Consider the following 16,100-nt stretch of genomic DNA (forward strand, 5'->3'; position numbering starts at 1 on the left):
TCCATTGACACGGGGGGTGTTTTATTTTGAAAATCCTCACCGTACTTCCAATCGTTTATTGCGGAATTGACGTACTTCCTCCTGCTGCTCACACACAGCAGCTGTCAAACAAAACCGTTGAAGTCAGGTTCAGGAAAATCAGTCAACGTTTTTCCACTAAAGAAGCCAGGAGGATTGTGAACCGCTGCGGTTTCTGCCCGAGTTTGTTTTAAAATGGCGGGAAAGAGCGAACCTATCGTTAGGTATTAATGAGTATTTTGTTTTTAGGCTATATCTGCCCTGCAGCGACAAGTTTGACATTCGTATATCCTGTATGCGAGCGAAGGAGAAAAGTTCCAGATTAAACTTTTTAATATTTTCCTTTGGTTTGAAAGTTTAAATCAGTGAATTATATTTTAGATAATACATAAGTAATTATTTCAAGGTTTAAATTTCCCTAATTTATTGGTAAGATTTTGATTAACTGTATATTCATTATTTCTTTTTCACCTGGGTGTCAGTGTTATCCCTGGGGATGAGGGGAAGGAAAAGTTCAAAAAAAGTGAGAATGTTGCTTTTTACAGGTATGTTAAACCAAATTATTATTATTGTTATTATTTGGGAATTGTAAATGATTACATTTAGTGTTTATTTAATGTGATCTGTCTATTTAGATAGCTTATCATGATTTTTAACTGATATCACATAGATACATGTGTTAATAATTGTTAATTAATTAATTGATGATTTGTTATTCACTCTTGAGGCGACAGACGCAGGGTCCCAACCTGAAACACAGACTTCTTTTGGATTCCCAGGTGATCAGTGAGAAGGGCGCTTACTTTGAACTGTTGGAAGAAAACACTAAGGTTGGTTTACTGCAAATCAACAGGAGTTCTCTAATTCACATTAAATATAATTTATATGGGTGTTTTTGCTTGTTTTAAGAGAGGTGTGTTTTAAACAAAGATATAAAGTTGATTTAAAGAAGCCCCAGTCCTCATGCGTTTGAGAAGTCAAAGTGTATTAAATCTGCTGAATGTTTGGCTGATCTCATTTACAGGACGGCAGATTCCCGCTCTGTTTTCAACCTGCAATCAGCCACAATCTTTTTTTGTTTTTTGTTACTGATAAACAGGAATTTTTCACAGTTAACTGCAAATGTGTTATGATCCCTGTACTGAAAGCCTACAACTCAAAAATGTAAATATAGGACATGTTTTCTTGAAATAAGTGTATTTTCCTTATATTTGAGTATGTAAATTATATAATTTGCCAATGTGGTGACTAAAGTAAAAAAACAAAAAACTATTCCTTTTGCAGATAATAATAATAACATCTACATTTAGAGTAAATTCACTTATTTTAGGATATTCTTACTTTTATTAATCATGTTTTTACAGTGTAATACTAAATCAAGTTCTTATGATATGGGCAGACATAAGAGAATGTAACAGATTCATCCCTTGGACCAATTATTTCGCCTTTACAGTTTACTTAAAAATTTTTTTTTTTTTTTTTAAATTACATTTGGCTTTAGGTTTCAGTCATTTTAAGATAACATATTTTTCATAAGTTAGATAAGGAGTTTGTAAGCTTTGCTTTAGGGCTCAGTTTACTAAGCTTTGCGATCCCCTTCCTGGCTGCTGCTGTTGGTAAAATTGTTAAAAGCTCTTTATTTTGGGAGCTATTGAGATTATTCAGATTTCCCAAGAAGATAGAAGAAAAATGTAATAGTATGGTGGTAACATGTAGGATTTTGGATAAAGCTTTTTGAAACTCAAGCCAGAATCTCATTATCGTTGGAAATTACTAGGAAACATGCTCGAAGTTAAGATCCTTTGATGTAAAAAAAAAAAAAAAAGATATTTAAAAGATAATTTTAACTTTTTCATCCATGTTGTCCAGATCAGTTTGAGATAACTTGGAACTGGTTCCATCAGTGGTTTTGTTGCAGCGTTGATCACCATGTTGCTTATCATTCTGACTGATTATTATACTACATAAAGACCTTTAGCCCTTCTTAACTGAAACCAGAAGCTGCTTTTATCAATGGTTTAAAAAAAACTACTGACCAGGTATATAAAGGGTTTATTGCATATTTACGATACGTTATCAGTTCCTAAAATAGAAAGGAAATGATAATTATTTAAGAATGATGATATATTTCCTTGAGCATTTTAACACAATTCAGTTCATTTATATATATATATATATATATATATATATGTTACAGAAAGTTTTTATATGTTACAGAAAGTTTTTGGAGTTAATTTGTATTGCAAAATGTAATCTACAGCATTTTACTTTGCTGAACGGCTGAAAATTATTTTGGGGTGGTGGTGATGGTGGGGGGAGACATGAAAACATTGTTTTGAAGCGAAGGGGGGCCATGCAAGAAAAATTTATCAACCTCTGTGTACAAAGGACAAGAATTTGTTCTTGTCAACAAGAAATACCTCTTTCTAGTTATCAGCACCTAGAAATGTCAATTTTAGACTTAGCTTTGGGACTGGATGCGCTACAGTAGAATGCTTGCAAGAGGGTCAACCTTTACCATACAGCCTTTTATAGCTCCAAAGGAGATTTTTTAGTCTTCTCAGAAGTTCAGTTTTTTTTTCAGGCTCTAAAGAGTTTTATTTTTAATAATTTTTTGAAAGTGTGTAGAATGGAATAGGATAGGAGTAAGGGAGAAATAAATGAAACCACGGTGTGCTGGGAGCAGCGGCGTAGGAAGCGGGGGGGACGGGGGGGACATGTCCCCCCCAATATAAAAGCCAGGTGGATATGTCCCCCCCAAAAATTGTACCGCAAAATATTAGATTTTGACAATTTTTTAACTATCGTGCTTTTATTTTGAAGGCGCAGCATAGCGTTACGTCACTGTACTCCCCCTCCCCTCTGTGAACTGTTGAGTGTTTGAGCACTCAGAGGGAAACAGCGATACAGGAAGTCAGAAACTTGTTAATGAGGTAAAATGGTCTGTCGGGAATGCTGCTATGAATATTGCTTATTTATAACGTCTTGTTGTCAGTTCACTTTCATATATAGAAACTGAATCTTTTTGGTTTAGGCATCTTAGTCTTGTAGGAAGAGGATTAGGGCCACTGAAAAACGTTAACTGATTTTTAAATGTTTTTTTAGTTTAACATTGGGGGAAAAGTCAGAATTCTGACTTTTCTCAGAATTCTGACTTTAATCTCAGAATTCTGACTTTTTTTTCTGACTTTTTTTCCCAGATTTCTGACTTTAATCTCAGAATTCTGACTTTTTTCTCAGAAATCTGACAGATGATTAATATTTCTAATCAGTTTACAGTTTTTTTTGGTGGGGGGAGGGGGGACTATACAAATATATAAAAACAAGAAGGTCTACCTAAAAAATAACCAGGATATATGTTTAGAGTAAAGATTGACTACTTGTGTTTACACAAGCACACAATTTCAAATCTGCTGAGCTTGCTGTGCAAGAAAATGTAAAATATACGTATAAAGAAATATAACAGGAAGTAGCGCTAAAACATAAACTAAATGTTAAATAATGTAGATATTGGTTTAAAAAATTCTTCAGATTTGGAAATTTGGAAGGAATACATAATTTTGAAATTAATCCACAAATCTGGTAAAAAATAAATAAATAAATAAATAAAAAAGTTGCACTTTTTTACTTGAGGAATTTGTTGAATAACTTCATAATTATGAGTTTAACTAGTTGGAGGTAATGCTACACTTCTCTGCTTCCTGTCCTGCTCATAAAATGTAAACATTATAAACCCACCATTCATTTTCTACACTATTTGGAAAACACAACACAAATGTAATATAACAAAAGTATGTTTAACAACAAACAAGTTAGCATCAAGCCATAGCCATGTCTGTTTTAGAGACTAGCTCTCTTGTTTTAATGACCTTCTGCTCCTCCATTAATGAGGGGACCCCTCGGGCACGTAAAAAGTTAACTAATTCTGTCATTTTCCACCAATGTGTCACTGGCTCTCTCAAACAACTCACATCTTTGTCAGTGAAGCTGAGTGCTCCACATCTCTGCCTTCATGGTGCCTATCTACATTAAGATCCACAATTCTGAGAAAAAAAGTCTTAATTCTGAAAATAAAAGTCAGAATTCTGAGAAAAAAAATCTTAATTCTGAAAATAAAAGACTTTTTTCCCGTATTAAACTGAAATAAAATGTAAAAATCACTCAACTTTTTTTTTTTTCCAGTGGCCCTAATCCTCTTCCGTAGTCTTGGGATGATCACTCATCCAATATTTAACTGCTAACTTTCTCTAGACGTTTGCCACGCTAGCCAAAATGTTTTTTTATATATTTTTTTTTATATCTCATTTCAGTACAATGCCACCACCAACTAAAAGGCTGAAACATCAGTAGGACTTACTCAGATTTTTTTTTAAAGAGAAACGTCAGTGTGAGTAACAGTCACCTAACACAACTTGTGTTGAAATCAGCCCGGTCTGGGCGTGCATTTTACGAGGATTTTTTATTTTTTGCACGGTTTTGATTCGCCAAAATGGACAGATGTTATACCTGCCGCGCTCCTGATCGTTAGTTAACCACAGGGAGAATTCATTTTAATTCTTAGCAGGGACGGTCGCATTGGTTGTGCAACCAGTAATTAACCAACTAATTAACTTCTGCACCTTTATTTCCTCAAACTGCTGGCTCCTCTTTTTAGACTATAAACAGATTAACACAACATTGACAAATCTGTAGTTTTCTCTGTTCTGTCCTGCAAATTGGAATTAAAGGCGCCATTTTTACCAAAGGTCTGGACAGACTGGCCACCTGTCTAGGGTGGACCCCACACCAGCACCTCCCGACCCCACTAAGGGACAGGGTGTACAGAAAATGGAAGGATGGATGGATTTCTACCAAAGGTTGATAATGCGTTTTTGAACCAGATGCTTCAAAGCGCCCTGTCCATAATTCTTCAACACACCGTCAGCTCCCTCTGTCAGTCAACCTATATAAATTCATTTTTGACCATTATTGCAAGTTTGACAAAATAAAACATATCAAACTTTGCACTTGTGTGGCCTACTGAATTGTTTTGATTTTCTAGTGCGTATGCGGACACTAAATATGCCAAGGGCTGAAGCCCTGAAAGACATCTCCCTTTGCTGAATAAAAGACTCCAGTCATTTTGTTTGGTGATATGCTCACATCTTATGAACAAATGCATTATGTACATTTTAAATGCATTATTTTTGCAAACACATTTATAAAGGAATAAAGTAAAAGATTAAATAGCCTTTTTTTTAAGTAGCGTACTTAAGATATGTTTCTGTTGAATATTTAGGAATCTCAGATTTCCGACATGTGTCCCCCCCAATTGTAAACATATTCCTACGCCCTTGGCTGGGAGTCATATCCATGACAGCCTCATTAAGGACTAAGGCCTCCGTACATTGATTGCACACCTTACCCTTGCACCACTGCCACATCTCACTAGTCCATCATTGCCAAAAAACACTCAAAAAACACTTGAAGAAAATCCGACTTTCTTCTTCTTCTTCTTCTTCAACTACTAGAAAAAAAAAAAAAAAGAAGCGCGCAAAGCACCTCGGGAAATCTTGTGGGAGGCGAGGCCACTAAGGACGGTAGCGATGCATCCTCAGAATTCGGGGAAAAGGAGGACGCATTTTAAGGCTGCATTTTAAGCGTCCTCAGAATTTTTGCCAAATGGGACGGCCTCCGCGCAGCGTTGTGACGTCACCGGCCTCAAAATGCGTCCTACCAAGTACGCAGCCTGCGAATTGAGACGCAGCCTTTAAGACCCTAGCTAGCGTCCATTCACCTCTTGGTAGTAGTTCATTAATGTTCATCACACACACCTTTACAGGCTGAATGATAAATAAAAGAGACACAGGAGACAATTAATTTACTGTGACTGACTCAAAATTGATTTTGTTACATTGTCTGATGTTTTGAGGCTCCAACAATACTCATGGTCTTCTGATAGTACAACTTATCTTGGGGCTAAAGTTCTGGGACAGTTAAATCTGATAAAAAGCCCCACATCACTCCTCTGAAGTGTGATGTGTGATGTATTGTGGTGTGATGTGTTAGCTTATCAGCAATCTCTGTCAAATGGGGCCATTGTTTTTGCTGTAAAAATGGTGGTTATAATGTTATAATTAACTGGTATAAAGTATTTAGTTCAAGAGGGGGCAAAGGTAATGTTAAGGTATGAGTTATGACCTCTTAAAACCTGCTTCTCTACAACTGTTAGTTGTAGCGTACACCAAGCAAGTTGGCTATCTGCTTGTAGCTGTTTTCTTCCTTTTTCCCTGACAGATGTGTTGTCATTTTGTAAGTCTAATAATGCATACACTAGTTTTCTCAGTAAATTGGTTCTTCTGAAGTCTAGACACCTTTAAAGTAATTCACACTGAAAGCAAATTTTGCGCCTGGAGCCAATGATTCACGTTATCCCTACGAAGAGGGCAGCTCTGGACTGCTGTGAGGTAAAGGATGTTGTTCTAGCAACGTGAAAGGCATATTTTCAGGGAATATAGTGGGGTGAGAGGTTTGCTCCACCTGTAAGGTGCCCAAAGCGAGATTTGTACGGGTTGAAAAAGCTGAACTTTTGAGTGTATTCGCGATGAAAACAATCACGGACTAGATGTGGCTGTGACAAAAGGCCTAGTTTCTCTAGGTGGCGTTTCTTGAAAACATCCATTAAGAGAATCCGGAAATGTCCTTAGACTCTTTGAATCCTTTGAGCTTATTGTAGACTGTCTCTGAGAGCTTTTTGGACAACAAAACTTTGTCCTTAACCTTGGCCAAGCCTTTGCAATTTATCCTCACAGGACAAGTCTTTGCTGGGCCTGTGACATCGAAGTTCATCAGCCGATGATATGCCTTTTCAGTCCACAAGTAAAATTAATGAGTTCTTACATTCATTATGGATGATTTGATCATGATGAAAACAGAGGACATTGGTTCTGGGATTATGCTGTTTTAAATTGCTTTGGTCAACTTGGAAAGGTGTTTAGGAGGTGCTTGAGGGAGATCTTGAGGGTTTGGCTCCTTCACAGTGAGGTTTGCCGTGACAGAGATAATACTTTTTAGCATCGGTTGCAGAGTTTAGCCACTATGGGGTGCTGGTGCTTCACAAATAAATATGTGGTCAACAAGAAAGGTTTATTATTATTGTTCCTAGCATTGATTCTCCTTATCCATAATATTTTCTCTATACCCTGGTAACTAATCTCACATTCTGCACAAGCCACCAGTATTTAATGCATATAAAGGCTTAAGGTCTCAAAGGAAAAGAAAACACATGAAATTATTCTCCAGATTTCTGAGTTTATTGGTTGAAATTTACTCATCCTTTTTTTTTCTTTCATCTACAGTGGTCCTAATTCTCCTTTGTACTTCCTGATAAATTTTGTCTTGAAAAATGTTTGTTGTGTGACAGAATACCTCAAGAGATTTAGGTTTTGGCCCTTATCTGAATTTGTGTGAGTCAGATATCTTAAAATAACGCTACATAACTTTTGACTCAGATATCACCTTAATTTAAGACAAATTAAATTACTTTTTTTTTTTTTTTTCGCTCAATATTCAACACTTTGTGTGATCGATATTCTATTTGGGCTATCATTGTCAAAAACCTGTCCCTGTAATTAATTATTGAAATAATCGTAAACTAATTTGGCAAATGAATTGTTACCTGGAGCAATGGTACACAAACTTCAAAACATGCCATGTGCTGAAAGGATAACGTACACAGAGCAGTAATTAATACAAAAATCAACTCAAAACATTTACGTATATAAAATAAAATAAAAAAGACATTTCTATCATAGATTACATAAAATGAATAAAGTCAATAGATTGTACTAAGTACTCTCTAAGCCTCATGTTAAAGGAATATATTTAAGATTAGTCTCTTAAATAATGCAGAGACTTTCAATCACTTTATTTTAAATTATCTATGAATGTATTAATCCAGTATATAAACTTATTAAGAAAGTTAAAGTCTACCATCCCGAGTGTTTGTATGTGTGCCCCCTTAAAATGTGCACCTTTTCAGCATCTTTGATGTGTAAAAATGTTTAAAAATGCAAATAAACACTTTATATATTTTCACAGACCAGGCTGCTTCTCTCTTTGACCCCTTGCAAAAATGACATTGTAAGGATTGTAATAGATGAGGCCCGACCCATGAAGGCACGCTACCGAGCTCAAGATGTGCTCACTGGAGAACCTCAGAGCGAATGGTAGTAGCTGCATCTGTATTGTTTCTCTATCCACAGTTTATGCTTTTTTATTTAAATTATCCTTTTTGTTCAGGTTAGCTGTGGAATGGCTGTAAATTCGCAATCAATAAAACTCTGTGCTGCTTTAACCCTTTTCCTCTTAATATGACAGGTTGAGAGTGGAGAGCCAAACTAAGGACTCCATCACTCTTTCCTGGTCCTCCGGACATTACAAAATCCGAGCGTGGCACTTCCCTCTCCGACTGGAGATTCTGTGTGAGGATGAAGTGATGGTTACCTTCAACTCAAAGGACAAACTGTGGTTTGAAAGCTTACAGAATAAACCCAGGTAAATCCAAAATGCGTCTTCTAGGAAAGGTGGTAGCCTCTGTGATTATTTTAACAGTCTTTTTTTGTATTTTTTATGGGACATCATAATAACGTAGTGAGGTAAGAGAAGGAGGAAGCTCTGACTGCAGTTTTATCCTTCACATATTGAAAGCTTCAGTCGTTCACTAAAACACTGTTGTTTTTCTGCTTTAGCTCCAAGAAGACGAGACCAGTTCACTATGGAAGGAAACTTTTAGGAAGTTTGTGGACATCAAAGCAAACGGTTTGTACCTGCTCTAAGGTTAATATTATTTTATTTTCAATTTTGTACAGTTTGGTGTATTTTCTAAATATTTAATATAATCGACCAGCTAAGGTAATATGGCTTAAAATATAAAATCTTCCAATTTATTCCTAACAAATCTGATTAATTGATTTTCTTTTCCTTTCTTTCCTTTCAATCATCCCCCCTGGGTGTGGATCTTAACACATAATGAAGTTCAAAGAGTAGTGCAATAGGATGTCCCATTTAATTTTTTCTTTATGGTTCTATTTGAATTATGATTGAAAAATTAAGGTGATAGCTCATAGGTCATATTCAGATAGGATCAAAGTTTACATCTGTTAAATGTTATTTTGAACCAACTTCAAAATATTACACTAATTAATCTTCTATTCTATTTCTGATCTCTATCCCAACATGGTAAGGGAATATTAAATACAGGTAAAGTAGAATAAAGTAGACTTCTTCTCAGGTTGATTTTCCCATGGTAACCAGCTGCTTGTTTTGGGTTTCATCTTTATTGTTATGAGTTGTTTTGTTCAGGTCCCAGCAGCCTCGGCGCAGACCTCTGCCTTCATGGGTTCCAGCATGTCTACGGCCTGCCAGAACACCCAGAGAGGCTGCATCTCAGAGACACGAGGTGCATAATCATTTATATCACTTTAACATTGTGTTTGGTTGTGTTTTTTAAATCTCTTCCTTTCCACAGTGATGGAGAACCCTATCGGCTGTACAACCTAGACGTGTTTGCCGCCGACTTGTACTGCCGGCTTGGCCTGTATGGATCCGTGCCTCTGATGGTGGCTCACAAACCAGACAGGACCATCGGTGTGTTCTGGCTGAATGCATCAGAAACTTTTGTAAACATAAAGTACTCCACCAGTGACAATCAGGTTGGTTTTTATGTACGCCACGGCACCCCCCCATATATTACTAGCATGAGTTCATGCTCCTTCTCTGTGCTCTTATGGTTTCTATGTGCCTGTAGATTTTTTCCTAGTCATGTTTGGACCTGTTTCTGTTGCTCATGTCAATTTTTGTCACTTTGAGGCTGATACCAACACGGGAAAGTGAATTGCCTGTGATTGGCTACTTTTCAGTAATTCTCACCTCTTTAGACTGTAATGTTTCCTTGCTTGTTGCAGCTGGTCAGGTTAACAAAGCAAGAGAAAGTAATTCAAAATATTATAATCATCAAAAAATGCAAGCAGGTTGCACTCACCTAGAAAAAAATAAATTGGTGTTTTTCTGAATATACAAGACCATTTATACAAAACAATGTGGTTTTCTGAATTGTCAACATCATTTTAAATAGATTAAAAACATTTTTTCTGAGTAACAAAATATTGCTTATAAATCTTAAGCTTTACTGAATGAATGATATACCGGTAATGCTCCTGTGGTTTCAGAGAATGTTCTGTTACTTTTAGCACTGCATGTTTCTAAGCAAGAGACACCTTTCCTCCAGAGAAGCTTCAACATGTTAGGTTTGATGAGTTTAACTCATCTTTACTTTCTTTTGTGATTGAGTATCAATGAAATTATCTTGTCTCTTAGTTATGTAGATGGGATCAGTATTAGTTTGTTGACTTGCATGCTGGGCGCTACTTTTGACACGGTTGTTTCGTCCTTTCCTCTTCTCTCCACGGTTTATCTAATAAGTTCAGGAAATGCGGGTTTTGTGTTTATTTTTTACAGAAATTATGTTCTTATTCAGAAAAATATGTTTTTTTATTTATTTGAAAAAAAATATCCTAATTCAGAAAATGGAAATGTTTTTATCTAATTTATGAAAAATTATCTTGTTATCAAAAACACATTTTTATTTATTTTGTATAGAAATATCTCGTTAATAGAAAATACAGTTTTTTATAAATTTTTTGCAAAAATTACTTGTTAATTCAGAAAAACAAAACAATATATTTTTTGTTTAAGGTGAATGTAATATGCTTCTGTATTAAATAATTTTGCTTAACAGAGTTACAAATGTTCTGACTGCACTAGCAATATGCTCTAAAATTAATAATGTTTAATGTTGAACTACATATGTGCTAAGCTAATGTTTGCTTTACAGTTTATATTGGTGAAACAGAGGCTTTAATGAACTTCAGTTTATAGTTGTAGATAGATATAGACATTTCTAATCAGTTTGCAGCTACTGTTAAGCATTCCTTTTCTTTCCTGGACTGTTGATGACAGAGATGGATGTTTTAATACGAAGTCAGAATTTAACTCTTAAATGATTTGAAATTAGCTTGAAGAGGCTTTGATAGCATTTTTTGCCGCAACTAGGAAGAAAACAGTGATATCTGAAGAGGCAGGATTTCCTGAAAAGCAGCCAATCATAGGTTTTTTGCATTTCACAGTGTGTATTGTCACAGTGTCGCCTCGCTCTGATTGCCAAATATATGAGTCCTTCACATCACCCATTTAGTCACTCCTGAAAGCGCCGTTACATAGAGGCAAGATGGAAACAACTGTATCCATTAGAGACGTGCACTTTCAGCATGAACATGCTTTAAGTTGGATGGTTAAAAATGCTTCATATCACTATCAGCTCTCCACCCCAGCATTAAACGTTATGGTGGCAGCATCTTACTGCAGGATTGCTTCCTGATTAAAATGGGGTCATTTGGCAGCAAAATGAATTGACCAGTGTTGAACAATGCAATACATGTTTCAGAAGACTTGTTCCAATGTCAAACTCTGCTGCATCACACAGGATGATCAAACACCCCCAGTGAAGAGGAGGCGGCTGCGGCCTCAGACTGATGTTCACTGGCTCTCAGAGAGCGGCGTGATCGACTGCATGGTTCTGCTCGGGCCCAGACCCCAACAGCTTTTCAAACAGTATGCGCAGCTTACAGGTGTGTAGGGAATGTGCTGGATGCTGTGGATTAATCAACAAGGCCCGATAAACAGATCGCTTTTTATTATTTTCACCTCTAGGGTATCAAGCCATGCCGCCACTGTTTTCCCTCGGTTACCACCAGTGCCGCTGGAACTACATCGACGAGGCTGACGTGAAGGCTGTGGATGCTGGATTCGATCGCCACAAGATCCCGTATGATGTCATCTGGCTGGACATTGAGCACACGGACGGGAAGCGTTACTTCACCTGGGACCCTGCTCTTTTTCCCAAACCAGTGGGTTTGCTGAACCATCTGGAGAAAAAGAACCGGAGGGTTAGTTTCTGTATCTGAACTCAATAATAAAAATCTGATTTTTCCTCCTGTTTTAAAAGTTTGTTTTTTTTCTATTAGATGGTCGCCATAAGTGATCCACATATCAAGGTTGATCCTGATTGGTCCCTCTATTGTGAGGCCAGAGATGGAGGACATTTTGTGAAGGACAGAGAGGGACAGATCTATCGGGGCACATGCTGGCCAGGTGACATGTGTCTTCCTAGAGTTAGATTGGAAACATCTGAGAAAAATTATCTTTTCCTTCTAACTGCAGATTATGTTTACCGTTCTTACAGGCGAGTCCTCTTATCTCGATTTCAGCAATCCTGCAACCCGAGCGTGGTACTCCAGGTGCTTCAGCTTCAATAAATACAAGGTGACACTCAGGAATACTAAAACATTAAGAAATTATATCTATTTCCACAAACATCAGCATTGCACAGAACAACATCTTATGCTCTTTTTGCAAATTGAAGCCTAAAACAAAAAATTAATATGGGTCTCTTAAAAATTAAAGACAAATTTTCTTGCTTATATTTATCAAAAATTATTTGTTTAATCTAGAATTTTGTATAAAATTAAAGAAGTAAATTTGATTCAGCCACACTGAGGAAAGGAGGGTTCTTTTGATTGTGAGGGTTGCACACCCTTTTTTCTTAACGTTACAGGGACTTACATCCTCCTTACTGTATTGGTTGCACCAATCCGTCTGTCAATTCTCCCCTCAGATGAAAGGTGGAATCTTTCATCTGGGTGGAATCTTTCATCTGGGTGATCTAAAATACAGAATCAGGACAAATCAGCAAAGGCATGGATAACAGAACTTAACATAACAAAAACACTTAAGTTTTGGTCTCAGTTTTAAACCTTGAAGAGATTTCTGAAGGTCTATAGAGATTGGACAGAGATTATTAAAGACATATTATCAGGCTGTCCAAAAGATGAGTTTTCCAGTGCATTGGAACATGGTCTGTCAAAGACAGCTAACACTCCCTGGAATGAATACCAATAATTAAACTGTTTACACCTAATAAAGGGATCGACTGCTTCGCTGTTCATATGGAATGACATGAACGAGCCGTCCGTTTTCAACGGGCCGGAAGTGACAATGCCAAAGGATGCGGTGCACCATGGGGGCTGGGAGCACCGGGATTTGCACAATCTGTACGGCTTTTACCAGGTCAGCATCTCTTAAGTAACAATTCCCACCCACCGGGATTTACCAAATAAGTTAAAGCATGTCGCCATTGGTCATCTTGCAGCACATGGCCACAGCTGAAGGCCTGATATCTCGCTCCGGAGGCTCAGAGAGGCCATTTGTCCTTTCACGCTCCTTCTTCGCAGGATCTCAGAGGCTTGGTGAGGGACTCATACTTTTTAAGTTTCCCTCTGCATTTCTTGGGTAAATCCAGGACTTTACTTTTTTTTTTTATGTGGGATGCAGGAGCAGTGTGGACAGGTGACAACATAGCCACCTGGGAGTATCTGAAGATTTCAGTTCCAATGGTTCTGAACCTGAACCTTGCCGGCATTGCATTTTGTGGAGGTAAACCTACAGTATCAGTGTAAATAATCACTTTCTTGCTTTTTTATTGTTTTCTGGCAAACTGAGCAAGAAATGTTGTCTTTTTCTTGATTATAAACTCCCATTCAGCACTGATGTTCTCTGTCTTTTGTAGCCGACGTTGGTGGGTTTGTGAAAGACCCGGATCCAGAGCTGTTGGTGCGCTGGTACCAGGTCGCCGCCCTGCAGCCATTCTTCCGAGGCCACTCTGCAAATGACACAAAGCGACGTGAACCCTGGCTTTTCGGGGAGGAAGTCACTGCAGCAATCCGCACTGCCATCCAACAGCGGTATGAGAGAAAGATCCATTGTAGAATTTAAATTGTATTTAAATTTTATTAATTGTATTTAGAGTCACCAAATAGATTAGGCCCCAAAGAGAAAGAAGCAGACATGAGACAGTTGCATTGTCCCCAAGGCACCTTGGGGCAGGGGCACTTCCCCCTGTAGGTGTGTTTTGTGATACTGTCTTGGGGGAGGGGACTTTGGAGCAGTTAGAGATTGGTGATTGAGAGCTTACTGCAGAGCAAAATGGCCTCCCCTACTCCAATGAACATGGTTAATATAAGCTAGGGACAATGGTTCCATCCATCCATCCATCCATCCATACATCCATCCATCCATCCATCCATCCATCTTCTCCCGCTCAGTTCTTATTAGGGTTGCAGGGGTGCATATCTCTGGCAGTGTATGGGTGAGAGGCAGGGTACACCCTAGAGATGTCAATTAACCTAACAGTCATGTTTTTGGACTGTGGGAGGAAGCCGGGGTACCTGGAGAGTGGAGACATTGGTTCCCAATGTCTACAATCATTACCATGGTTTATGGGCTAATATTTGAAAGGAATTTTAAATAATACATATTATTATTTTAATAAGACATTTCATAAAGTTGTGATAAAATCATAATCTAAACTTACCCTCCTCGTCTGCTTCCAGCTACTGTTTGTTGCCATACTGGTACACTCTCTTCCACTATGCTCACACCTCTGGCCTGCCTCCAGTCAGGTTAGTGTTGCTGCCACCTGCAGTTCACTCACTGCGAGCTCTGCATAGCATTACTGTTGTTCAAGTACAACTTACCTGGGAATTGGTTTGATATTTGTGTCAATGGCAGAAGAAGTTTAAAAATGTCTATGTTTTTCCATAGACCTCTTTGGGTGGAGTTCCCGAAAGAGGAGGGCATCTTCACCGAGGACAATAATTACATGATTGGTTAGGAAACTGTTTTTGATTTAATTTCACTATTTTGCCTGTAAATGTTGTACCTTTCTTTTTCTAAAGTTAATTGTTTTTTGTTTTTTTCTCCTAAAGGGGGAGCTTTGCTAGCCTGTCCTGTGATGGAACCAGGTGCTAAGACCATCAAAGTATTTCTTCCTGGATCAGCTGAGGTAAAATCAATCAGCAGGTGTTTATATTTATAACATCTATAGGCATTTTTATTTATGAATATAAAATACCTCTGTTGTGAAACTAAAGATTTCTCTTTTTCTTAGATTTGGTACGATATCCGCTCTGCAAAGGTGTACAAAGGAGGAAAGAGTTTCAGTCTCCCAGTCAACCTGGACTCTGTTAGTTGATCTTGTAGCACCCACTGATTAATAATAGTTCTTTACTTGATAAGTAACTAAACTAACAGTCCAAATCTTTTTTCCGATTGAATGCAGTGACACTGGTGTTCTCTTTGGGCAGGTTCCTGTGTTTCAGCGTGGCGGCTCGGTGGTCTGCAGATCAGCAGGAAGCGGCACGTGTACAGCCGATTACCAAAAGCTGCCCCTGGATGTCACTGTAGCCCTAAACTCCCAGGTAACAATGGGAATATAAGACCGTTTGTAACAGGTTTTACAGCCAAATCTAAAACGGATTTTCCCACAAACATTAAATGTTAGTAAACCTGAACACTAATTGGGAATTTATAAGCTGAATTAGTCTGATATTGATTTTGGAAAATTGGTCATAAAATTGAGTATTGGATTGACTTGAGAGGGTTGGCTTTGTCATTAAATGGCTCATGTGAGTGATGTCGCTTAAAAGATGTCTAAGGTAACAAAGTTAAACCTTGTTGTTGGCCAAAAAACAAATAAAACATTCACCTCAGCAGACATTTTGGTTCTCTGATGTGGAATTTAATCTTAAGGGGTGAATGTGGTCCTGTCTCTAAAATTAATTACTTCCCAATATGCTGGTCCAAAGTTGTGTGCTGTCAGATTTTAAACACACAGAAAGGCTGTTTAATTTTTGTGACAGCACAGTGTTGCCATTTGCTTTTAGTGGAGCTAAACCTGAAAGGTCTAGCGGCCCTAGAGGCTAAAAGTTACATAGTGCTCCTTTAAAGGGATCCATGATTAGTTATAACAATATTTTATTTAGTGTTTTTTTCCGATGGAAATATAATGTGGTAAAAATGGTGTAAGAGGCGCATATTGCCTCCAGCAAAACCTCAACAGAGACGTTTCTGGTAGAGTGGGCATTCCCACTGACCGGCAGCGAGGAGCGTCCTGCACCGTAGGCATGGTTGATGACGTGCACATCCAG

General features: G+C 37.7%; 1 protein-coding gene across 1 annotated transcript; it reads left to right on the top strand.

Annotated features, from left to right (window-relative positions):
• Positions 1–76: 76 nt before the first annotated feature.
• On the top strand, positions 77–15,371 carry LOC119794970 (neutral alpha-glucosidase C-like; the record flags this gene model as incomplete). Its single annotated transcript, XM_038302759.1, has 22 exons — positions 77–242; positions 501–563; positions 746–848; positions 8,098–8,225; positions 8,377–8,553; positions 8,651–8,654; positions 8,748–8,817; positions 9,361–9,457; positions 9,527–9,710; positions 11,540–11,684; positions 11,767–12,002; positions 12,081–12,207; positions 12,299–12,378; positions 13,039–13,182; positions 13,265–13,361; positions 13,447–13,548; positions 13,682–13,856; positions 14,505–14,573; positions 14,716–14,780; positions 14,880–14,956; positions 15,062–15,136; positions 15,258–15,371. Coding segments are annotated over exons 1-22 (2,361 nt in total), but the record flags the coding sequence as incomplete, so codon positions are not given.
• Positions 15,372–16,100: the final 729 nt, after the last annotated feature.

This window comes from Cyprinodon tularosa, unplaced genomic scaffold (assembly GCF_016077235.1).
Source record: "Cyprinodon tularosa strain WSP-4 unplaced genomic scaffold, ASM1607723v1 ctg499, whole genome shotgun sequence".
In the NCBI taxonomy this organism is placed as follows: Eukaryota; Metazoa; Chordata; class Actinopteri; order Cyprinodontiformes; family Cyprinodontidae; genus Cyprinodon; species Cyprinodon tularosa.